At 41.2% G+C, this 27,334-nt stretch overlaps 1 protein-coding gene across 1 annotated transcript in view; it reads right to left on the bottom strand.

The window, feature by feature from the left end:
- rhot1b (ras homolog family member T1) overlaps positions 1-25,694 on the bottom strand; it is a 57,901-nt gene extending 32,207 nt beyond the window's left edge. The window contains exons 1-10 of the mRNA XM_084317914.1: positions 25,429-25,694; positions 21,182-21,240; positions 18,857-18,938; positions 17,166-17,209; positions 13,936-13,989; positions 13,506-13,558; positions 12,958-13,066; positions 7,095-7,196; positions 6,876-6,974; positions 6,200-6,308 (exon numbers count right to left, since the gene is read on the bottom strand). Coding sequence (XP_084174040.1) covers positions 6,200-6,308; positions 6,876-6,974; positions 7,095-7,196; positions 12,958-13,066; positions 13,506-13,558; positions 13,936-13,989; positions 17,166-17,209; positions 18,857-18,938; positions 21,182-21,240; positions 25,429-25,465 — 748 coding nt within the window. The 5' untranslated portion in view covers positions 25,466-25,694. The remainder of the gene's footprint in view (positions 1-6,199; positions 6,309-6,875; positions 6,975-7,094; positions 7,197-12,957; positions 13,067-13,505; positions 13,559-13,935; positions 13,990-17,165; positions 17,210-18,856; positions 18,939-21,181; positions 21,241-25,428) is intronic.
- Between the last annotated feature and the right edge of the window lie 1,640 nt (positions 25,695-27,334).

Below are 27,334 nucleotides of genomic sequence, written 5' to 3'. Positions count from 1 at the left end.
CGCCTTGCCCACTACGCCACGTAGCCGCCCGCTTCATCTGTGCACTTATTGACATCTAGTCCTTGGGCCAAGTGCCCAGATATGACATGTCGGTACCGGTGAGGCGGCAAAGTTTAGTTGTGATTTTTTTATTCCTATACATCCCTAGATTAGGTTTTGATATGATAGACCTTGCTGACTGGCAGCTTTTTAGTGGTTATCACCTCAAACCCCCCTTTTTGGTATATGGCTCTGGCGAAATTGTGTAAAGGCATACATTAATTCAATAAAATTACAAAAATCGACTTGGTAGTCTAAAATTTGTCATGTAGTATCTTGACACATAGGGGAAAGTAGCAGAATAGTATTTTGGGGCATGCTACCATTGTATTGTTAAATATGACCTGCATCATCCACAGAAACACAAAGAAATATACTGTCCGCTTAACAAATAACAACAAAGATGGTTATTTTCCAGCACATTACGGTGAATATCACTGCCTCACTTGTATATAGAAAACTTCCCATATCCCTAAGCTTCAATTTAAGCCCAAGATGACCTTTCTATCTTGAAAATGACTCTTTCTGTAGCCAAAATTCTGCACTATACCTCAAATCTGTGAAAATTGTATGTTCAAAAAACTAAAAAGTGCCTTCCCTGGAAATCATCTTCTTTCATTATATCATCTCCTTTGGGTGTGTTGAACTATTAGCCAGCCACAGATACTTGTAATAAACCCTTAAGTACTAAATAATTGCAATGTATATTGTCTAATTAAGGAACCTTTTTGACAAATTATATTGTTCTTCTCAATACCTTATTCAATTGGTTTTAGAGTTAGATAGATAGATAGATAGATAGATAGATAGATAGATAGATAGATAGATAGATAGATAGATAGATAGATAGATAGATAGATAGATAGATAGATAGATAGATAGATAGATAGATAGATAGATAGATAGATAGATAGATAGATACCTTCATTGATCCCACAGGGATACAGATACAGGACATAGAAGTAGTATAGTAATTTCAGACGAATAGCAGCACAAGACAACTTTAATATGATACAAAAATAATGTAAAATAATCTGCTGCAGAGCAAGGAGCCAACACAGTCAACAAAATAAAATAAAGTATACAGATGTATACACTCTATACAATCATCCTGTGTAAAGTAGACCGTAAAAAGGCAATCCTAGTTATGACATCAGCACAAACCAAAACACAGGTGACATACAGTATCAGCTATAACAGAAATATGTTACAATGTCACATAACATCACTGAGTCACAGAGGTTCAATTACCTAGCCCCTTGTTATCATTACTTTAAAGGAAAGGAAACAGTTGTGCATATTTTACTTTTTTCTTTCTTTTTTTGAGTGGTGCAACCACTCCAAGGAACACCAATGTCCGTCCCTCCTTATGTCCATCTTTATGTATATGTCCCTATGTTTAGGGTACCAACAGGGTACTTCAGATTTTTTTTTAATCATCATCAGTATCTGAGTCTGTCAGCTGTGCAGGGGTCTCCTCCTCACTGCATTGGTTGGCACAGGTTTGTAATTTACACAGGTTTGTGCATTTCAGCCCATTCTTGAGACATGTGCACTCAGGTAGTTTGCATGACCTCACACACTTGCAGGATAGCAACTGCAAGACAGCATCTAGAAGCTCTGTGAGTGATGCCTGACAGATATCACCTTGGAAGCTATCAATGCTCCTCAGTGCTTCTTCCATGTGTGACATCTCTGTTGGATGTTTCTCCTTTATCCACAGAAGGAAGCCTTTCCAGGCAAGCCTCATCAATGCTTCATAGACAAGCTTGTGCAACCTGACAGCTCGATTGTATTTTCTGCCTTCCATCACACCAGTTACTGACCCTTCCGCAACAACTCCAGACTCCACACAGAGGTCCCTTAACCCTGCATCTTGGAATCGTTTGCCCAGAATGGAAAGCAGATTGCAAATAGTGTGGAACACCCCCATCCTGATGATAATGTTTTGAAACTTCTCATGCTTCCACATTACTTCTGCTGCCTTGGCATACAGTGCTTGGTCAAACACACAGATGATCGTCGTTAACTGCAGGGACTCCATGATACCCAACGTTTGGTTTAGCATCTCATACACCGTTGACAGTGCTGTAGCAGGATCATTTATAGTTGGCAGGTAGCCTACAGTGTCTTGGACCACTGTGACATTGTTGCGGACCTGAATATTGAAACCAGTCCAGCTGCTCACAGACTGAGCTTCTGGGACAGACATTTGAGCAAGCAGCCAAACAAGGTTCTTTGCCTTTGCATCCTGGACTTGTGCTGTAGTGTCAGCATCTACACTTGGGGTTTTTGGTGGCCCCACTCTCTGTCCAGAATTGTACGTAGGTAGCAGCAATGTTTTGGGGCTGATACTCCTCTTCTTTGACTTGGTGACTGTAGGCATGATCCTTTGAGGTGCATGTCCAATGACTTTTGCCTGGACAGCTATGCCATTGACTCGGTGAGAGGTTCCTGCTCCACTACATGTTTCCTCTAGTTTCAAGTTTCTTTAATAGTTGTCATACAGAAGTACAGAATACTTTCATACAAAATGCTTCTTACTGTTACGCTCCAGAGACTGTGCTAGACAAGATAGTATCAAATAACATAGTATAGCATGTAATTTAGAAGAAGAAAATGAGGTCACAGTGTTCGGTATAGACATATGTACAATGTTCTGAGTTACCATATAATATACAATACTATGCAGTGTACTAATGTACAGTACTATATAGTGCAAAGCAGAAATGGGATGAGGTACAATTTAGGTACAATTTACAGTAAGGTGTACGAGTTGTAGTGCAATCCTTCATCAATAAATATAAAGTGTGGGGAGTGGGTGCTACAGTGTGTTTGTTTAAAGTGGGTGTGTGCTCTAGCCGGTCTATGTTGTCATAAGCCAGGGTGGTGAAAACATTTTGGTAAATGTTTGCCAGTAGTGGTAGGTCATCTCTTGACAGTTCCATCTTCTGCAGACACAGTGCTGTGTCAATCTCTTCAAACTGTGAATAGGACACACTATGTCCAAGCCGGTTCAGAGTGTGCACCAATTCCGTGTTTCCTGTCAAGGACTTCACAGCAAAGGGCAGAAGTACATGTTTTGGTGGCTTGATTCTGCCACATGTGACTGCAAAGACCAAGTCACTACCAAAGGAGGTGACAAGTCGTTTTACTCTTTCAGACGGGCTGTTGCAGTTTCCATTCAGTAGTGTTTGCAAGAACTGAGTGATGGATTCAGGAATTAAGAATTCACCTTGTTCTACATCAGGTGGCCACACTTGTTTGGTGTCTTGTTTTTTAATAGCATTTCTCATCAGCAAAGCTGCCTTTGTTACAGCATCATCAGGGTTCACTGATCTGATATGTTGCAGTTCTATTTTCAAGGACAATACTGTTTTGACAAGCTCAGTCCTTGATAGGCTGTCTGGGTATAGAAGAAGCTTTCCATTTTCATCAGGAAAGATATGGATGGATCCGCCAAGCTTGTCTTCCATCCTACGGCGGATATGTTTCTTAGTTGAGTCCTTGATCTGGCTGACACCAAGAGACTTCATGGATGATTCTAGTCTTGATGAGAAGTTTGTCATGGGTATTACTTCTGGATTGGGAAAGAGTTCATTCCTAATGTATGAAAACACTTCGTCATAGGCTTTTTTTTCTGCTACCTCATACTGTTTTTCTGCATCTCCACTTTCTTTCCTTGACTTAGAGCAGGTAGCAGGCTTCCCAGATGTAATATGAGATGTGTATGCACGGTAGCAAGACCTATGATATTGGCCCTCAGCAGCAACAAGCTCTCTACTAGTGATAGCAAGCATTCTCTGGTCCAGTTTGATGACTGCTGCTTTTCTGATCATGTCATCTGCGCGCAACTCTGAACATTGTATGAGAGGTTCCCTCGTGTTTTGGCCCTTCATATACTTGCTTGATTTGTCGCAGAAGATACACTTCACTTCATACACTATTGATTTGCTTGGTGCATCTCTAGATGGTCTTCTAGAAGTTTCTTCTGCTGCTACAGAGGCAGATGCTGTTTTTAGAGTGATAGTGTCTAGTGATTTTTTCAATGTGAAGATGCTACGGCATCGGCGATGATACAGTACTTTTGGAATTTCTCCTTCACACAAGTCTTTGGCTATATCCAAAATTGGGATATGATGTCTGATTTCTGCTGCCCTCAGCAAGGACTTCCTTGAGTCCATGTTTTGGGGTGACACCAGGTTTGAGTCAGAAATCCCGTCAGAGCAGTGGATGATGTATACCTTGCTGCTGCCTACGACTGAAGTTGGATTAATTTTTTCACGAGGACGTGACACTCTGAAATAGACAAATTAATATTGAGTCTTTACATTAATTAGCTTGAAATCTGACGCTAATGCACTTCTAAAGTAGCACTAAACAAACAAAAGTCTCTAAACAAACAAATATATATATATATATATTTGTTTAAACCCAAGAATAAAAAGTTAGATTTGTCTTACCAGTCAGCTGTGTCACATTCAGCTTTGATTCCTGTAAGAACTGCTCTATGATGGCGTGACTCTCTGAAATAGATAAATCAATATTTTGTTTTTACATTAGCTTGTAGATCGGCTATTCAGGGCTAATGTTCAAATTCACTTTTAGGACCCCTGCATGATGCCTTACGTTATTGCCCTTATGCAATGAAACATACAGTTAGTAACAAAATATGTCTCTAAACAATCAAATATGCTTCTTAAATTCTCATGCACATGTGTATACATTTATATTGTATATGTGTTTTCATAACCCTTAACATGTAGTAACATTTAAAGTTGGATTTATCTTACCAGTCAGCTGTGACAGCTGTGTCCCATTCAGCTTTGATTCCTGAAAGAACTGCTCCACCACCAAATAATAGGCCACACCCACTTCATCAACTAATTTAATTGGACACAGGTTTGTTTAATTTATAAAAAGGAATGTCCAAAAAGAGTGTTATAGAAATGTTAATGTGCTATTGGCTGTCTGTGTTCTTTTTGGAACTGATGAAAATCCGCCTATAGAGGAAAATAACAAACAGTCAAAAAATATAAAAAGCTGCTCCTATGGAAAGTCTATCATATTTTAATTAACTTATATTGACCCTATGAACACTTTAAAATAGGTAAGGTTTTGCCGCCTTTTCGGTACCGATATCTCGTCCGGCCCAAGGACTAATCATCCCAATGTCTATTTGTGCCAAAACCTTGAAGCTCGTTTTGAACCCTGAAGTTGTTTCAATCCGTCACAACATCCCTATTAGAGGTGGGAATCACCAGAGGCCCCACGATACGATATTATCACGATACAAGAGTTACAATAATTTAATATCACAATATTGCAATTTATTACCTTTCAACTGCAGATTATGTCCCCAATGAAAAACCTTAACATTTGCCATAAAGAATATATATACATCATCTGTTTTAGCTAATAAGATAAGGTTTTCAGTCTGTTCACCTCATTCCATACATTTTTATTGCAGTAAAATATGATTGTCAAGCCAAAAGAAAGCAAAAAATATATTTTACAATTTTTAAATATTGACACTTGGTGTCACTGCATCAATATAATATCGGCACGCAAAATATTGCAATATAGCTTTTTACCCCACCCCTAATCCCTATCAGAGTGAGGGAGTTATACCTTTCAGAGTGAGGGAGTTATACCTTTCAGAGTGAGGGAGTTATACCTTTCAGAGTGAGGGACTTATACCTTTCAGGGTGAGGGACTTATACCTTTCAGAGTGAGGGACTTATACCTTTCAGAGTGAGGGACTTATACCTTTCAGAGTGAGAGACTTATACCTTTCAGAGTGAGGGACTTATACCTTTCAGAGTGAGGGAGTTATACCTTTCAGAGTGAGGGAGTTATACCTTTCAGAGTGAGGGACTTATACCTTTCAGAGTGAGGGACTTATACCTTTCAGAGTGAGGGACTTATACCTTTCAGAGTGAGGGACTTATACCTTTCAGAGTGAGGGACTTATACCTTTCAGAGTGAGGGACTTATACCTTTCAGAGTGAGGGACTTATACCTTTCAGAGTGAGGGAGTTATACCTTTCAGAGTGAGGGACTTATACCTTTCAGAGTGAGGGAGTTATACCTTTCAGAGTGAGGGAGTTATACCTTTCAGAGTGAGGGACTTATACCTTTCAGAGTGAGGGACTTATACCTTTCAGAGTGAGGCCGTTGTCTGAAACTCCATCGCTCACGTTCTTCCTCACCACATTCTTCACGTCTTCCAGGGCCTGAGGCACCAGTGGGGAGTTGAAACACGTCCTCTGTGAAAGCAGCACAGTCATCAAAGACATGACAAAACCATATCCACCGACGCCGTCATGATGCTACGACAACAAGTCAGTAAGATAAGATCAAGATATTCCTTTATTGATCCCCTTGGGGAAATGCAGGCATCATAGCAGCATGGGGGACGGGGAGGTACAGGTAGTAGAAGACATACAGGTACAGGTCACAGAATTATAGTACAGTGGAGAAGTAAAAAAAAATATAGAATAAAAAGGCAGTTTAAACAATATAATTAACTCTGGAGTGCATATGGGCAACAAGGTGCAAGATGAGGGTATGTATGCCCTAGTTATATTTGCCCTACAATACATAGTTACAATATATAATCTAATAATCTAAATCGAATCTAATATAAAAAAAACGAAATGCTAAAATGCTAAATATATGCAACATATAATCAAATAATCCAATCATCTAAATCTAATCTAATATATAATCTAAAAATGCTCAAATGCTAAATATATGCTCTGATGAAGTATACAGTATACACATAAGGTGCGGTATGCATAAGGTAAGTATATATACCTTCCAGTATGACTAACCTGGAAGAAATTGAGCTCAATATCATTGAGGATACCGTCGTTGTCCAGGTCGGACACTTTGAAAATGCGCGTCAGGGCTTTGACACAAAGAGATTTCATCTGAGAAACAAGCAGATGATTTGAAGGGTTCAGTAAGAGAACATGTTTGTCTAAACTAACTAACTAACTAATTGAACAACATACTCCATAGTTTATCAGTGGCTGCTTTTGTTATCTTACATCTTTTTTCTCTGGACAGTACAAGGGACCGGTAGGGTGCAGAACTGCTTTCTGGGCGTAGTAGAACAGCTCAGAGATGTTCTTCAGGTTCTTTGCCGAACACTAACATTTTTGAAAAAGTGAGAAAGAAGTTAGGAAAGAGATATACATAAATGATGATGATGATGATGATGAATAGTTTATTTTCGGTCTTGTGTGGACTTTCAAAAGGAAAAGAAAGAAAGAAAAAATCACAAATGTACATATTCAAAGTAAGCTCACACACAAAATCCAAACTCAATGACCGAAAAAAGGAATAGGCTGAAGCACATCCTTATTTTTGCCTATCCTTTACAATTCTTAAAAAAACGAAATATACTTTAATATAAGAAAGAAAAACTTAAAATATGCTGCAAGATATAATTCTTGAGAAAAAAAAAGAAAAAAAAATGTTTGATGTTTTACTCAAACCTGTACTCCTGAATTATTTTATCCTTCAGGGCCTTTTTAAATCTCCGCTGAGAAGTACACAACTTCAACCCGTCACTAAGACTATTCCACAATTAAATGCATATTGCCTCACCATATTATTCTATTCTATCAAGAGACAACATATTGTAACATAGAAATAACAGCTCAGAAGAAATACGGTTAACACTATCAGTGCCGACCTTGTTTACCCTTTTACCCTGTTGAATGCCTAATCTATGTTTTAGATTATGGCTATATGTCTAATCTGCCCGCCGCTTATCAATGACTTGTTTGCAGTCAACATTGTTGAAATGGATTGTTTTTTTAATCGGTTCATATCCTTTTTATAGCATTTCGAAAAGCTAAGAAAACGTAATTGTCTAATTCGATTATTTTTTATTTCTCCACATGGTAAATACACAGGTCACAACATGTTTACATGAACGTTTTGGAGTGTATTTGGTGACTGTATACACTGTAAGGGAACGTCAGGCTATTGTCCTCCCCCACTTCCAGTGATGAAGCTAAGCTACGCTAACGGAGCGACTGTTCCCAAAGCTAAATGCACGCACAGAGACAAAAAAGGTATGTATCTTATTGTCTAACTCCAGGGAAGATGTTAAATAAGCTAATTTCCCAAAATGTTGGAGTTTTCCTTTAACGTTATTAGCCCATTATCTCGGCTTCCAGGAAATATACTAGACCAAATCCGGTATAATGCTTATATTCACGGCGCTATAAAATGAGAACGTATTGATGAAAAAAAAAATTCTTTAAGCCATTTTGAAGGGACGGTTTATGGTCTCAATTCACAATGAGAATGGACAGATAGCAATACTATAAAGTATAGATTTAGCTCTACAAACAGCCCCACGTCTGTTTACATTTCACGGTCCTCTTGAGATTAATTAGACTCATCCCAGTGGCCGCGAAAGTATGCATGTGTTAGTTAGGCTTGTCTACTGAATACACTGTGAAGGTAAGCGGCATGGTGGTCGTGTAGTGGTTAACACTGTCGCCTCACAGCAAGAAGGTCCAGGGTTCGATTCCCGCTTGGGGACCAGGTTTCCATGATGCCAGGTACTCAGGTGGGGTATCTCCCAGGCTTTTCTGTGTGGAGTTTGCATGTTCTCCCCATGCTTGCAAGGGTTTCCCCCCCGATAAGATAAACCCAATGGAAAAACATGCACAACAACAGATCGCTAACGCTGTGGCGTCCTTGATGAAGACGGACAGGAGCACTTGGATTGGTCCCCGGGGCGCGGCTCACGTTGACACCCTATCTGCTCCCGGCCCATAGGGGGAAGGACAACGGGATGGGAAAAGTGCAGAGAGACATTTCATCTGCGACTCAGTGCATGTGTGTGTGTGTGTGTTCCTGTGGGTCGCCCATCTCACGTGTGTGTGTTAAACTGCATGACAAATAAAGACTTCTAGTCTAACCAATTATAATTATTATTATAAATTATTATAATTATTATTATAATTATGAAGGTAAGCACATGGAACTAACTACCATGGGTATTTCTGCAGAGAAGAGGTCACCGATTTCCCATCGAGTTTCAAGGCAAGAAAGAACCTGTGGGAATTCCGTCTACGAGGCTGATGGATAAACCAACTAATAAACTGATCAATAAAATCAACACTGCTCACATGCTGACTACAGACTCCCATGGCTACACTTACACTGAACCCAGCTAACAGACACAAGCACACATCTTATACGTGGTTATATATTCCCCTTGTGAGAGAAACAGCATGAAAGACGCATGTCCAGGTGAAGGTCAGGCTCATAAATAATATAATATTATGTAACAGTAAAAACAGTGAAGGCAGATATCAATGGCAGATCTCAATGGAGGCTAGAGAGAACATGGCCCGTGGTCAACTTCAGACCGAGGAGACAGAAAGAACTGCAGCATTTCTAAGCTCAGAAGAAAGTATGCTGATAGGCTCTCATGGTGCCTTCCTTATATAGCTTACATTTACAAACTATATCAGGCAAAGATGATATTGATTTTCCTTTTGGACTGCTGACACACGTTTCTGACCTCTCAACTGCATGAAGAGGTCTCAGGAGTAATACAGTAATAGCTAGCCTTAAAGAAGGTGATACTGTAGATTGTCTTCGATCCATATACTACATTAGATGTACTAGGTGTATAGATATAGTAGTATATTATTACAGTAGACACCACTGACACAGGTCTCTATCTCAAGAATACTAGGTTGTGGTAATAGTAGTAATAGCAGTGATTACAGGTATCTATCTCAGAGTACTAGGTTGTGGTAATAGTAGTAATAGCAGTGATCAGGTCTCTATCTCAGAGTACTGGTTCATTATAGATGGCAATAGTGGTCATAGTAATAGCAGTGATCAGGTCTCTATCTCGGAGTACTGGTTCATTATAAATGGCAGGTAGGTAGGTACCGTAGGTATTTATTTAGACAACAAACATATACAGATCACATGAGTATTTGCTTTGTCAGGGATAGAAACGAAAAGCCGAGACTTATTTCCATCGTTGTCCCTGGAGTCAAGGATGCTTGATTCATACACACACAACTCATTACAGTAATATTTCACAATCATTACATTTGATAGTAATAATGGTACAATCATTAATTAATACAAACATGCGCATTTGTTGAGACATGTTTAACTAGCCTATATGGCAATAGTGGTCATAGTAATAGTAGTAATAGCAGTGATCAGGTCTCTATCTCAGAGTACTGGTTCATTATAGATGGCAATAGTCAGTGGCGGCCGGCCGATAGGGGGCGCCGCCCCCCCTGGTTGAGAGAGAGGGAGAAGAAGAACTTGTGTTTTTTATTTTAGATATTTTGAAGCCCTAAAAATAAACTAAACATGTTTAAAATTAATAATAATTACTATTAAAATGCACAATAACGTTAATATAGCATGTATGTAATATAGTTTGTTCATGCTATTCTCCCCTCTCGTTTGTGATTGACGTCACACTACCTCCAAACTTGGGCGCTAGTCCTTAACGCACACTGACTCTGTGTCACTGCGCGCAAGCGGCCAATGTAAATGAATCAAGGAAATAAATGTAGCCTATCAACGGACATAAATATGATCTGTCGGGCGCGGCTTTCTAGCGCTCCAAGCAAGCAGGGTCACTGGTGTGTTGTCACTCCCTCCCTTGCTAGCTTACTAGTAGCTGTACCATGGATCATGGAGGCAGAACATTCCAACCTCGAAAATGCAGGTAAATCACTCAAAACAATACCTTTTGAGAGATGAACACTGGAGTGAAACAGTTTCGACCTCATCAGCCTGATATCTCAATTCAGAAACAATCAACAGACAGAGGAAGACAATATACTCTGTCGTTTTCAAGCTGGTGGTAAGAAGTGTTGGCTACTTGGCTAACAAGAAGCTATATGCTAGCTGGATGCAGTCATGTAAATGCCGTATGTTGCTTTCCATTCCTGCTTTTTAAAACGACGGGGACAGATGCAACATGCCCATGGACTGTTACTGGAGTTTTAATTTTATTTTTTTGAGTTTTTTTTTTTGAGTTTTTATCGCTTTATTGCTACTGGGCAGTCCAGTAGAGAGAGACAGAGGAGGAATGGGAGACAGAGTGGGGGGAAGATATTCGGCAAATAACGACGGGTTCGGGAGTCGAACCCGGGTCGGCCGTGTCGCGACTGAGCGCGCTATGTGGTTCGCCACTGGGGCGCCCCACTGGAGTTTCTTTTTGAGTGGATTTCAAAAAAAATGTGGATTATGGCTTGTGGACAGCTGAATATCTCGCCCCCTTCAACTCTTGTGATGGTAAGTCTATGTTTAATTTATGCAAGCTAGCCTTGGCTCTTTTAACAATATGCAAAATATGCTGTGTGTGTGTGAGAGAGAGAGAGAAAGAGAGAGATAGAGAGATAGAGGGGGATACTAATTAATTTTGCCGCAGGGGGGGCATAATCACACGGGACTAGGCCTGCCACGATAACACATTTTGCTGGGCGATTAATTGCCCCCGAAAATATCGCGATAAGCGATATTATTGCGACCGGTTAGAGAATTTTTTTGAGAAATTTATTTCCCAAAACTTTTATTTTGAAGCCCACCGCTCCGTCTTTTCCGGTGTTTAAGACTTTTATTTTGAAGCCCACCGACCGGACCGGAAGTATTGTTGTGATTATCCTAGCCGACAACTTGTCTCGTCCGGTTGTGTTTTTTAGTTTTAACGTTAGCTACTAACGTTAGATGCAGCTACTACAGGCAATCAACGATGAGGAGGAAGCGTCAAAGCAGTATATAATAGAATAGCTGTGGTGCGTAGGCACTGCAGCACGACTCGAAAACGACCTGTTATAATAAATTAATTCATGTTTAACTTGTCCCCGTCTCCAGTCCTTTGACTAGCCCCACCCGTTCATTGTAAACAATGATGCATGTAATTGTATTAACGTTATTCTGTGTTATTCTAACGTTACACTACAAATAACGCTACTTGGTTAAAAGGAGCAACACTATTGAGAAATGTAGTTAAGCTATGTGGTGTTGCCCCACGGAGCTCCTGTGCTGTGCTGTAGTAAAGCCAGCGGCCCGCCTCCCAACACGGACAGTGACTGACAAGGGGCACTGGTTCCGCCTCATTAAAACAAACGCGCAAATAGCAATTAATCGCGTCCGTCAAAATCATTGCATTCATTTAAATTATCGCGGCAATTAATCGATTTATTGCTTATCGCGGCAGGCCTACACGGGACAATATATTGGTAACTTGTTTCAAATGACAAGATATACCTCTGTGATTATTATTGTACGGATCTGAATACGGGCGTGCGCATGGGAGCATGCACAAATATATTACAGTGATAATATGCTGCTACCGAGTCCGAGAGAGAGAGAGAGCGAGAGAGAGAGAGAGCGAGCGAGAGAGAGCGAGAGCGAGAGCGAGAGAGAGAGAGAGAGAGAGAGAGAGAGAGAGAGAGAGAGAGAGAGAGAGAGAGAGAGAGAGAGAGAGTCTTGAGATCTGGGCGTGCGTGTTTGTGTAGACGCTATTGGAAACGTGGCTGCATTGACTGTGATCATATATTGATTGATGGCAATGGTGATAGTTGTACTCTACCTACTTAAATATTCATACCTTGTGGTTTTGACGTGCACAGTAGGCTACTCAGTGTGTGGTTTCGCCAATGCGTGCACGCGTGTGTTTGTGTGTGTGTGTGTGACATTGTGATACCTCTGTACATGTTTGCAAAATGTTTGGTATAGCGCCCCCCCCTGGAGAAGAATTCACCAGCCGCCACTGGCAATAGTGGTCATAGTAATAGTAGTAATAGCAGTGATCAGGTCTCTATCTCGGAGTACTGGTTCCTTATAGATGGTAATAGTGGTCATAGTAATACTAGTCATAGCAGTCATCAGGTGTCTCACCTCTACACACGTCTCTATCTCAGAGTACTGGTTCATGATGGGCAGGACTATCTCCATGCTGCTGTGTTCCACCAAGTCTGACTTGTTCCCGACCAGGATCAGAGGAACCCTGGACAGAAATACACGCACGCACGCACACACACGCACACACACACACACACACACATGTCAACATCATTCTTGATTACATTATAAAATGTGTTTTTATTAAATGCACCTTATCCAAGATGATGTGGAGTCTAGGTCTACAACATTTCATTAACACCAGCCTAGCCAGCGTTATTTCATAAGGTGTTGACATATTTAATTTTTTTTATGTTTATACAACAAAGTTATATTTTGTATTAGGCAGCATCTAAGGATGGGAGACATAAAGGAGCGAAGCCTGTTGGTTCTGACCATGTGACTTGTGCCAAGGAGGTTCTGTTTTCGCCCCTGTCTGTCTGCAAAGATTGTTAGCTTGATGCGCCTTCTCATGTATCATGTTATTAAACCAAAGCATAAATCTCATTAGAAACCCCAACAGACCCATCAACCACATGACGTACCTGCTATCCTTATCTGTGTTCTCAGTTATGAGTGGGATCCAGTGGCTGGTCACCTGAATAAACAGACGGGGAAACAATATCATGAAATTAAAGGACCAGCACTACTTAAGTGGGAGTCATCATACACTTAAATGATACAGGAACAGTAAAGGGAATTTGCTAGTATTTTTTATAATTTTTTTTATTCTGTTTTTTTGTTGATTTTTTTGTACTACCGGGCAGTCCAGTAGAGGGAGAGAGAGAGGAAGAACGGGAGACAAAGTGGGGGGAAGACATTCGCCAAAGGACGCCGGGTCCGGGAATCGAACCCGGGTCGGCCGCTTTGCGACGCAGCACGTTACATGGGTCGCCACTTGGGTGCCCAATTTGCTAGTATTGATCTCAAATGCAGCAAAAACATATATAAACTAAAACACAACAGGTAACTCACCTTCTCAATGGACTTCTTGTTGTTGACAGAGTAGACAATGCAAATAACATTAGCCTGTGGGACGCAGAGAGACAGAGAAGTCCATTAACTCAATCAGCGCCAGAGGGCGCTGTGTACTGTGTTGGTTAAAAGGCCACCGCTTTAAAGTAGAGGAATACATGGCAGTGTTTGCAGGGCTAAAACTATATTATATATCATAGCTATGGATATAATACTATTGCCCATTTGACATTGAGTATCTATCGTTCAATTTGTGAAAAAGAAAAAAAATGTCATCCATACATTCCCGTTTTATACCGTGGTGAATATGAGTATAGTTTTAGAGTAATCCTGTTTAATCCCAGAAAATGATGCTATCCAGCAATATGTGCATTTCACTAAAAACGTGCCGTTTCTCGCCTGTATACGCTACTGTTTCTAAATCAAATCTATATTATCGGTATCGTTTTTTTATGCTTTGATCGTCACCAACGAAATACGTTACACAGTACATTACACACACACGCTCCGATCGCAATGAAGTAATTATTGGATCAACGCAAGATTGATACCATATAGCCCTTACCTTGACTAAGATGTACCCCAAAAAGAATATTCCAATTATCTGATCGCCATTCCAAGTATTGATGTTGACCGTGTCCATAACATAATCCACCAAAGAACATGAATCGAGAGTGTTTGATTCTTATAAATCCATGCGTTATAAGCGCTCCTCATGCCCGACTAGGAAAAGTCCGCCCAGACCTATTTAATCGACGCACACCCGAATACAGAGTTTCAAAGGATGTGCAATACAGGCCGCAACCCATCAGGCGGCGGTATTGGACTTTTGCGATCTCAGACCCATTCCCAATGATAACACCAGGCTCCCTGGATGGATAATGAATGGAAATATCGAATAAAATAAATAACGATGAAAACCCGACTTTTCTCGGGTTTGGCGCTCAAGCGTCGGCGAGTTAACCCGACTTATCTCAGGTCTGGCCCTGAATGAGTTAAGCATTACATCCATGATAGCTGGCTTTAGAATGTGTCTCAACATGTGTATCGAGTGACAACTTGTGATGGGATCTCGCTTCCCTGCTCAATATGCAAATGAACACTTAGGCCTACACCTAGGACCGTTACTGTTCCTAATTTATGCAAATGACATGTCATCAGCTTGTGACTACAACTTGTTCCTGTTCGCGGACGACGCAGCCCTGCTGGTCTCTGACAAGAACAAGTTACAGGTTGAACAAACCCTCAGCTCGGAACTCGGCAGAATCTGCACCTGGCTCGCTGATAATAAACTATCATTACACCTGGGTAAAACAGAGTCCATTCTTTTCGGATCAAATAACAAACTCAGCAAGACCGACGGCTTCTCAGTTACAGTGGGTGACAATATTGTCACAAGGAAAGATGAAATTACATTCCATCCTAGAGGCAAATCTTTCCTGTGACAAATGGCATCCAATGTAATCAAAAAAGTCAACCAATGAACAAGATTCTTGTACCGGATCTCCTCTCTGGTAAACAAGAATACCCTGAAGACTCTAACAGGAGCACTCATTCAAGGGTACTACGACTATGCTTGCACCTCATGGTACCAAAGCACCTCAAAGGCGCTAAAAACAAGATTACAAACATCACAAAGCAAACTGGTCAGACTACTGCTTGACCTTACTCCTACAACCCACCTCACCCCTGCCCATTTTGACAACCTAGGATGGCTTAGAGTAAACAGAGTACAGCAACTTGCAATGGGCCTGGTCTACAAGATACACTACACCACTAAGGTACCCATGTGCATGTCGAAATACTTCCCAAAGGTCAGTGAATACCACGACCACAACACCAGAGGGAGTTCCACTAATCATGTTCAACCCAGATTTGGCTCAAACAAGGGACTAAACACGTTTCGCAATTATGCCACATCAATGTGGAACGCCCTACTCATAGCCGTAAAAAAAAATGTAATCCCTACCCACCTTCAAAACCGCTCTCAAAGAGCACCTATGGGAGGCTGCAATTCGAAACTGGCCCCTGTAAATGTCCAAACCCCCCCTCCCTATGCTTGCACCTTGCGGATGAGAATGACAAGTGGGCGTGAGGCTAACGATTCCACTCACTCAAGTCAACCAGCATTAGCCGGCTAGCTACCTAGCATGTAACAAGCTACCATAACGCGCGTTCAACATAGTGGACGACTATACTGAGCGGCTTTGCTTAAATGCAGCCGAGTGACATTTTATTATTACCGAATTATTACCGGGTTTCCCCCCATATCACCACTCGCCCATATGCCCTTCACAACGGTGATGTTGTCATACTTGTCATTCAGAATACACCTGCTGAACCCCTAGCGTTGACATGAGATTCGATTCCAATGTATTGTCATCATACAGCACAAGTACAGTACAACCAGAATACGTTTGGCATCCAACCAGAGTGCAAATGTAACAAGTCAAGTTCAAGTTGTTTTATTTAGCTATTACATTACAGTGAAATGCTTGGTTCTTTCACTGCCCAGCCCAGTCCAGCCCAACCCAGTCCAACCTAGACCAGCCCAACTTTCCCTGCCCAACCCAGTCCAGCCCAGCATCTTTCACTGCCCAGTTCAGCCCAACCCAGTCCAGAATAGTTTCCTCTTTCATGTTAATATGTGATATCCTAATATTTTCAAGAGTAGAGACGAGACGGTGTGATTAATATATGTTTTATGCTAATATTGTGAAGAGTAGAGACACTTATTAATGTTTTATGGTAATAAATATTTTAAAGAGTAGAGACACAGTGTGATTATTACTATGATTGAAAATCAATTTAGACGAAGACATACAAAAAAGTTATTATCACAATTAGCGATTTATTTATGGCTGGTAAAAAATCTGTTTGGCTGGTAAAAAAAATCATATACTCGCCAGTTGGCTGGTAAGCCAAAAAGTTTGTTTCCTCCCCTGACAGTACTGTATATCTATCTGTATGTCATGTATGTCATAAATGTCATGATATATCTGTATATTGTGTATGTCATAAATGTCATTATGAATTGAAAATGGGGGACCCTGATGTAAACAAGACAAACGTCTTTCTCTGGTCTGCATCCCCTTAACAATTGTGTGTATTGAGCCGTACTGTATTGTACCCATTCTACAATCTGTTAATAAAGTTTTCAATCAATCAATCACCTACAGCACTTCTCTCTGAGCCTAAAATCAATATTATATAATAAAAGAAACTCTCACCTTGGAAATCTCCTGAAACAACTGCTCGTCTGTCTGTTCTGCCTCTGGATGTAACACAAGAACACAATTACAAACCACAATGTTCCCAAGACACTGCTTTTAATAATATTGTGTTCTTGTTCAACTTGCCTGGTAAAAGGGATAGCTAACTAATAATTAAGGGCACACCTTTTTCCTCCATTGTTCATTATCAAGCCACAATGGCTTTTAAATATTAAAAACATAAAACTGATTACTAGGGATGGGACTATGGGAGTTATTAAATGAGAAGTCAGTGAATCACTGGGCTATGTGCTAGTTGACAATACAGTAGATATTAATTGTATTCTCGTCATTGTGACATGTTTTGCAATACAACATTAGGGGTGGGGAGATCAATACAGCAATATGTTGCAATATTCTGCGTGCCAAGTATCAATATTTAATTTTAAATAAATAAAATATATTATATATATACTGCAAAAATTATTGAAATGAGGTGAACAGACTAAAAACGTTATCTTATTAGATAAAACAGATGATGTATATATATTTTCATTGCAGATGTTAACAAAGTTTTCTGTTGGATACATAATTTATTGCAATATCGTGATAATTACAATATCGTGACTCTAGTATCATGATAACATTGTATCGTGGGGCCTCTCCCTTTTTTAGACCAGTCACTTAATGTGTGAGTTAAGCTGTTAGGCTAACAGCACATGAGTACTATGTGTGGGTTAGGCTGTTAGGCTAACAGCACATGAGTACTATGTGTGGGTTAGGCTGTTAGGCTAACAGCACATGAGTACTATGTGTGGGTTAGGCTGTTAGGCTAACAGCACATGAGTACTATGTGTGGGTTAGGCTGTTAGGCTAACAGCACATGAGTACTATGTGTGGGTTAGGCTGTTAGGCTAACAGCACATGAGTACTATGTGTGGGTTAGGCTGTTAGGCTAACAGCACATGAGTACTATGTGTGGGTTAGGCTGTTAGGCTAACAGCACATGAGTACTATGTGTGGGTTAGGCTGTTAGGCTAACAGCACATGAGTACTATGTGTGGGTTAGGCTGTTAGGCTAACAGCACATGAGTACTATGTGTGGGTTAGGCTGTTAGGCTAACAGTACCCTACTGTCTACTATTATATTTACATTTAGTAATTTAGCTGACACTTTTATCCAAAGCGACTTACAAATCGTGTAGTCAGCAAGAAGGTACAACTCTGGCAGCTAAGGGTAAGTGGTATTGTTCTTCTAGGAGTGATGAATTTGAGTGCATAGTAGTATAGACATATTAGCATAGTAGTAGCATAGCACATAGTAGTATAGACATAGTAGTATAGACATTGTAGCATAGTAGATAGTAGTGTAGACATAGTAGTATAGTACATAGTAGTATAGACATAGTAGCATAGTAGATAGTAGTGTAGACATAGTAGTATAGTACATAGTAGTATAGACATTGTAGCATGATACATAGCAGTATAGTAGATAATAATATAGACAAAATAGCATAGACAGTAAGATTGAAGGTTGTTTTCTATTACAATGTGTAGGTTAACCCTTTCACTGCCACACGACAAATGGTTAACCCTTTCACAACCACACTACACAAGGTTAACCCTTTCACTACCACACTGTGTGGTAGTGAAAGGTTAACCATCTGTAGTGTGGTAGTGAAAGGGTTAGGCTGTGAGACTAGCCATACCTGAGTAGTCTACTATGTGTGTGGGAACTCTCTCTGGCGTGACGTCTGCAGGGATAGTGATCTCCTCAGCCCGATAGGGAACCTGGAACGGATACAAAACCACAGACTAAACTGTGAATTTTTTATTTTTTTTACCTACTTTTTCGCCTCCTTTTTTCTGTGATTTTTCTCCCATCCCAATTTCCTCTCGTGCCAATTCTCCCTCCCCTGTCCTGATTGTTGCTCTCATGTGCCCCCCACTGGCCGGTCGTAGGGAGAATAGAAGCCCATTACATGTCCCCTCCGATACATGTGGAGGCAGCCAGTCACTTCTTTTCACCTGCCAGCGTGGACTCTCATTGGCGAGTAGTAACGTGTAGGAGGCTCACACTGCCACCGCCATTTTCCTGTCTTTGCTGTGCAGGCGCCCTGACCGACCTGTAGGAGTCGCTGTTCACAACGACCAGACTACCACCCTTCGACTCCCCTCCCGCTAACTCTGCCAATTGAGTCAGTATGACGGCCGGCCCAAGCCGGAGGCAACTCTGACAGCCGGATTCAAGACCGGTGTCTCTTGCGTTGGTGACGAGCGCAATGTCCGCGGCGCCACCCAGCCGCCTAAACTGTGAATTTTTAAAGAAGTAAATGGCAACCTATCTTTCATATTAGAATTCAACCTAATAGTGTTCTAAAATGTGCAGGAACTACTATACACACACAGAAATGTATAAAATGCTAGAAGTCTTTCCCAACCTTTTAACCCTCCAGTCACCCTTGTCGCAGTTCTGGTCAAAAAAACTTTTTTTACGTGTGTTTGTGGATAGTGTTGGCTAGATTTTATGTATGCCAAAAAAGTAGCTCAGTATCACATCTTGGACTCACATTACAATAATCCATGTTTGTTTTTAAAAACAATCACTATTAAGCGTGTGAACAACAAGTGTCACACCTTTCACCCTAGTCGCAGAACTGGACAGGTTAGGGTTAGGGTTAGGGGGTTAGGGTAACCCTAACCCTAACCCCTAACCACAACCCTAACCCCAACCCTAACCCTAATTTAAGATATGGTTAAAATCCTGAAAATGAATAAATATTCGATATGTATGGTGAGGACTGAAGTTAATAATGATATTCATGAAAAAAAATTGGAACAATACATGAAAAAGATATGTTTTACTGAGATCGCAGTTTCAGTCACTAGGGAGACAGGTAGTGGTTTTTTTTAAGGGTGACTGGAGGGTTAAATATGCATACGTGGAAAGTCTACATCACCAGGTCTGTACAGTTGTGCACTGGGACAGGTGATAGAGTCCAATAAGCTTAAAAAGGGGAACGCCACACATTTATTGAACAATTCACATTTTCCCTGTGCCCCAGAACAGTTAAGTCAATATTTGTGAATATGCCCCACTCTGTCAAAAGGTAGAAATCAGAAAGAGAACCATTGAATCTGGGAGCTGCACCAGAGAGACTGCATGGGGACACTGACTGTGTGTGTAGTGTATGTGTGTAGTGTATGTGTGTAAAGTGGGGTTCAAATTGTGGTTATGCGGTTCATATTAGGGTTTACTAGGCGAATTTAAACCTCATTCGCGAGTAAGAGCTCAGACAACCATTTTGTTTCATACGTTTTCAAATTGACTTAACTTGTGGCTGCAGGAATAACATGAATTATAAACACAATGACACTATTGGAACTCATTCAAATTTCAAATGCCATATATATGCAAAGGAAAAAAATGCTAAATATTTTGGTACATTTCACATGTTTGTCTTAGGTGGTCAAAGAAAGTTGTTCCATAGAAAGTTCAATAGACAGGAATGATGAACCATCCAAATGTCCTGCTTATTAAGTAAGGGATAATGTATAGCTACGAGGTCATTGTCGCAAAATAATTGACCGACACAGAGTTTAGAATACCGAGGCGCCTTGCCGAGGTGTTCTAAGCGTAGTGAAGGTCAATTATTTTGCATTATCCCGCTTATTACATGGCTAACTTACTAACAATATACCTAATTCATTTTACACCATCGACAAGACGAGATCAAATGCAGACGCAGTTCTGTTCTGTCGCTCCGCGCTGTCATCGCCGGCAGCTTCGCCGGCAGCCGGCAGGTGTGTCTGATTGCACTGATGCAGTGTGTGTCAGTGGGCTTGATTGCTCCAGCTGCGAACAGCGGTCATTATTGCTCGGCAGAGGTCCGTCGAGTAATAACAGACCTCTGCCGAGCGCTATTGACCAATCACAATCAAGCATTTCGGCGAATGTTAAAACGCCATGTAATAATGTCATATAGGCCCACACTATAAAGAGAAAGGTAGCAGCTGTAAATGTGTATTCATACCACATGTGGGAACTCCTCGCTGACCAGGGACATGATCAGAGAGGTCTTCCCCACCTTGGCTGTGGAAGAGAGAATGAATTAATGAAAACTTTATTTAACAGATTGCAGAATGGGTACAGTACGGCTCAATACACACAATTGTTAAGGGGATGCAGACCAGAGAAAGATGTTTGTCTTGTTTACATCAGGGTCCCCCATTTTCAATTCATAGTGACATTTTATGACATACACAACATACATGACATCATGACATTTATGGCATAGGGACATACATGACATACAGGTATATAGTACTGTTATATTTGTGACATATACGATATGCAAATATACAGTACTGTTACCCATAGATCCTAACAGAGAATATATACATATGATGGGGAGGAGACTGTACATTAGGAGGGGGTGGGTGGGTGGGAGAGAAATATACATACGGTGGGGAGAGAATATATATGGTGGGGAGGAGACTGTACATTAGGAGGGGGTGGGTGGGTGGGAGAGAAATAATACATACGGTGGGGAGAGAATATATACATACGGTGGGGAGGAGACTGTCTATTAGGAGGGGGTGGGCCGGGGGGTTTGGACATTTACGGTGGCCAGTTTCGAATTGCAGCCTCCCGTAGGTGCTCTTTAAGAGCGGTTTTGAATGTGGGTAGGGATTCACATTCCTTTACAGCTTTGGGTAGGGCATTCCACATTGATGTGGCATAATTGCTAAACGTGTTTAGTCCCTTGTTTGAGCCGAATCTGGGTTTAACATGATTTGTTGAGCTCCCTCTGGTGTTGTGGTCGTGGTATTCACTGACCTTTGGGAAGTATTTTGACATGTACATGGGTACCTTAGTCGTATAGTGTATCTTGTAGACCAGGCCCATTGCAAGTTGCTGTCGTCTACTCTAAGCCATCCTAGGTAGTCAAAGTGGGCAGGGGTGAGGTGGGTTCTACTAGGAGTAAGGTCAAGTAGTAGTCTGACCAGTTTGTTTTGTGATGTTTGTAATCTTGTTTTTAGTGGTACCGTCCATGAGGTGCAAGCATAGTCGTAGTACCCTTGAATGAGTGCTCCTGCCAGAGTTTTGTCACAGGAAAAATGTGCCTCTAGGATGGAACCTAGGTATGTAATTTCATCTTTCCTTGTGACAATATTGTCACCCACTGTAACTGAGAAGCCTTCGGTCTTGCTGAGTTTGTTATTTGATCCGAAGAGAATGGACTCTGTTTTACCCAGGTGTAATGATAGTTTGTTATCAGCGAGCCAGGTGCAAGTTTCAAGTTTCTTTATTAGTTGTCATACAGAAGTACAGAATACTTTTATATAAAATGCTTCTTTCTGTTTTGCTCCAGAGATTGTGCTAGATAAAAATAGATAAGTATAAAATAAGTATAGTAAGTATAAAATAGAAGTCAAGTACGTAGACAAAAGTGTTCAGTATATATATACAATGTACAATGCAGAGTAGAAGTAACTGAGTTACAATACAATATACTATACAGTACAAAGCAGAAATGGGATGAGGTACAATTTAGGTACAATTTACAGTAAGGTGAAATGAGGTATGGGTGTTCTTGTTCTTGTGGTGTTCTTATGGTGTTCTTGTTCTGTTCTTGACTTCTTGTTATGTTTCTTCTTGACTTGTTTAAAGAAGACGTGTACGGCCCATGGGGACATTAACGTGTGTTATTGTCATTTAGCATTCTGATGGCCTGGGCGACTACGTGGCGTAGTGGGCAAGGCGCTCGCCACGAAATGCTGGAGACGATGGGCTCGTCAGTTCGAGCCCAGCGCTCCACATTTGCTTTCAGTTTAGCTGGTCGTCCGTACTAATACACATTGGCCTTATTAGGGGGTGGGAAACTGATGGGTGGGGATCGGGCGTTGTGGACAGCGACTCCTACAGGTCGGTTGGTGCGCCTGTGCAGTAGAATCAGGAAGTGTCGGGGGCAGCGTGAGCCTCCCACGCGTTACTCCTCGCCACTGAGAGATCGAGCTGCGCAGGTGAAAAGATGCGACTGCTGTTACCTCAAGTACCGGAGGGGACTTGTGCTATGTATGACTTAGTCCACATTGCAGCCGGCTTGTGGGAGGCAAGAAACAGCGTCCGTGACAGGGGAGGGTTGAATTGGATGATACGAAATTGGGATGGGAGAAAATATAGAAAATGGGAGAAAAAGTGGATAAAAAAAAGCATTCTGATGGCCTGAGGATAGAAGCTTCTTCTGAGTCTGGTGCAGATTCTGCCGAGTTCTGAGCTGAGGGTTTGTTCAACCTGTAACTTGTTCTTGTCAGAAACCAGCAGGGCTGCGTCGTCCGCGAACAGGAACAAGTTGTAGTCACAAGCTGATGACATGTAATTTGCATAAATTAGGAACAGTAGCAGTCCTAGTATGCTTCCTTGTGGAACACCACAGCTCACTGTGAGGGGGGGGGGGGGGGGGGGATAGAGTACCGTTTACCTCCACCATCTGTTCTCTCCCCTCAAGGTAGGATTGCATCCAGCTCACTGATAGACTATCAAAACCAATTGCTTTTAGCTTGTCAATCAGAATGGAGAGAGAGAGAGAGAGAGAGAGAGAGAGAGAGAGAGAGAGAGAGAGAGAGAGAGAGAGAGAGAGAGAGAGAGAGAGAGAGAGAGAGAGAGAGAGAGAGAGAGAGAAACAGAGAGAGAGAGAGAGAGAGATTGATCTTAGTCTCCCACAGCTGGTCAACATTTGACAGAACGCTACAGTTTCCACAACCCCTTAGTAGGGCCGTCCTCGAGTCCCAACATCAATAATCATAATCAACATCATCATAGAGGTTATAGGTCTTAGTGGTTAATTTGTTCAAGACATTTATTATTTCACAACTCACAAGATGAGTATGATTAGCATCAACAGTAGCCAAAATTGTGCTACTGAGATGGACACCTATGGCAACCTATCTCATGTATATCTCATGTATAAATCCACCCCATCTTCTTCACCTCATTGGACCTTATTGCTGGGTGACCAATGTGTTACACGTCTCTGGCTGTCTATATTATCCATAGGTAGAATCAATGTTATATTGAAATTCCCACACCGCTATCAATCCCTAATGGATGTGTGGTCAGTGGTGTCTCAGTCTTCTTTGAATAAAAATAAAAAGAACATGCACGTGGAAACGACAACAGCCTAGGTTTTGGCACGACTGTGTACCACCATCAAACAAGGGACTAAACACGTTTCGCAATTATGCCACATCAATGTGGAACGCCCTACCTAAAGCTGTAAAGGAATGTGAATCACTACCCACTTTCAAAACCACTCTCAAAGAACACCTACGGGAGACTGCAATTCGAAACTGGCCCCTGTAAATGTCCTAACCCAACCCCCTCCAATGTACAGTAATTTACCTAGTATGGTTGTCAATATTCCAATGTACAGTTTTGCTAGTACAGTTGTACAGTGTTTCCCCCCCCCCCCCCCCCAACCCCACCCAACCTCACCCAACCTCCTCCAATGTACAGTTTTTACGTCAAATGTATATACTCCCTTTTCTTGACTCTTTTTGTATCACAAACAGTACTGTATTTGCAAATCTGGTACGTCATAAATGTATAGATAGCAGTACTGTCTATCTGTATGTCATATATCTGTCCTGATGAATTGAAAATGGGGGACCCTGATGTAAACAAGACGAAAGTCTTTCTCTGGTCTGCATCTCCTTAACAATTGTATGTATTGAGCTGTACTGTATTGTACCCATTCTGCAATCTGTTAATAAAGTTTTCAATCAATCAATCAATCAATTCAATCAATCAATCAATCTGGTCACATGATGACTCTGAAGGCAATATTCTTACTGAAACAAGGCGGACAAGGCCTTGGTTGTCTGGGCAATGCCAAGTGTTGCCGTTGCAGATTGATTGAAAACTTTACTAACAGATTGCAGAATGGGTACAATACAGTACAGCTCAATACACACAATTGTTAAGGGATGCAGACCAGAGAAAGCCTTTCGTCTTGTTTACATCAGGGTCCTCCATTTTCAATTCATCATATAACCTCTAAACCAGATAACCTCTAAACCTCCTCATATCTGGTTTTTAATTGTAACGATGGGTGGATTCATTCATTTAACACACACAGCCAACATGCACACATCAAACATAGGGATGCCATTCATGGGGGGCGTCAGCATCAGCATCACGCGCCCATGGCATCATCATCATGAAATGGATAGCGGTTTAACATTATTATTATTATTATTATCTGTGTAAACGACTTACGTTCTCCGACTAATAAAATCCTCACGTCCTTGCGCATCGTCGCCAGCGTTGTGAACCAACTCGATTAATTCGTTTATGAGAAACATTAATGCTCTTCTTGTTGTCTGGATGACTGGGATAGTCCGCCCGCTTTACACGGGCCTGGCTCGCTCGCTTGCTACGTTCGCATTTTTTTCTCCTTCTGCACCAAAACAGACACCGAATTGTTAACGCGGTGCAACACGAAACTGCTGGCTTATTAATATTATCCTAAACGACACCGGGCTGAAGAGAGCGGCCTCCGTGCCTCCTGGCTGTATAGGTGGATTGGACCTGGCTGGTGCAGTCAGACGAGATGCTTCCAGCTGCAGCTCCGGAGAACAGCGCTTACAAGCCCCCGCACATACAAGGCCGCACATAGCAACCCCTCGCTTCCATTGGCTGATTTTGGTCACGTGATTTTGGCACGTTGCACTGCGGGATTGATTGATTGATTGATTGAAAACTTTATGGTGACGTGATTTTGTGTCACGTTGCACGTTGCACTGCGGGATTGATTGATTGATTGATTGAAAACTTTATTAACAGATTAACAGATTGATTGATTGATTGAAAACTTTATTAACAGATTGTAGAATGGGTACACGTGACCTGACCGATTGATTGATTGATTGATTGATTGATTGATTGATTGAAAACTTTATTAACAGATTGCAGAATGGGTACAGTGACCGATTGATTGATTGATTGATTGATTTATTGATTGATTGATTTATTGATTGATTGATTGATTGAAAACTTTATTAACAGATTGCAGAATGGGTACAGTGACCGATTGATTGATTGATTTATTGATTGATTGATTTATTGATTGATTGATTGATTGAAAACTTTATTAACAGATTGCAGAATGCAGTACAGCTCAATACACACAATTGTTAAGGGGATGCAGACCATGCAGTACTGTTACATTTGTGACATACAGTAAATATATACAAGGGGGAGGGAACTGTACATTTATGATGAATTGAAAATGGGGGACCCTGATGTAAACAAGACGGAAGTCTTTCTCTGGTCTGCATCCCCTTAACAATTGTGTGTATTGAGCTGTACTGCAGATATATTTCAATTGCCTTACTTATTTACATAAGTATTATAGGCCTACAGCAGTATTGTACAGACAGTCTGTGTGAAGTCTGTGTGGTTATCCAGCTGCACAAAGGCAGAGCAAGAGGCTCTACAGAGGGTGGTGAAGGCGGCAGGCAGGATTGTCGGGACTCCTCTATCAAACATCACCTCCGTCTTCACCTCCCGCTGCCTCCACCGCTCCAAGTGTATCATCAAGGACCAGTCTCACCCAGCACATCACCTCTTTCAGCTCCTTCCCTCAGGGAGGAGATACCGGTCCATACATGCCAAGAGTTAAAGATTTAAGAACAGCTTTTTCCCCCAAGCAGTCAGACTGTTAAACGCTCATTGACTGTCCCCTCACGTGCACCATGCACTTACCTGGACTTGATAATCACTGTTACCACTCATCATGCACTTTATTTAAAATATTCTGTTATGTACAGTGTTATATGTGTTTCATGTATGTATATATTGTACTACGGTCTGTGGGAGCTCCCCTGAAATTTCACTCACGGTCATATAAGAGTTTTAATGTAGACGGTTTTATTAATGAAATGTTGGGTATAAACTGGGAGGAGGTATGTTGTGAGGATGACCCAGAGGTTGCACTGGACTTATTTATGTCAGAAACAAATCAGCCCCATGGATAGATAGTAGCTTTTAATGAATTTTAATGAATGAGAGAGACATACTGTAGCCAAAAAAGCATCAGTGTGTTCCAGTTCTGCAGATGACAGACAAAAGTACCGTTCCTTACGTAATCAAGTCACAAAGTTAAATAAGGTGAGAAAAAGGG

This window comes from Notolepis coatsorum (assembly GCF_963971535.1).
Source record: "Notolepis coatsorum genome assembly, chromosome: 7".
Lineage (NCBI taxonomy): Eukaryota > Metazoa > Chordata > Actinopteri > Aulopiformes > Paralepididae > Notolepis > Notolepis coatsorum.
Note: the sequence above shows the minus strand (reverse complement) of the source record. Positions and strands in the feature narration are given on the sequence as shown.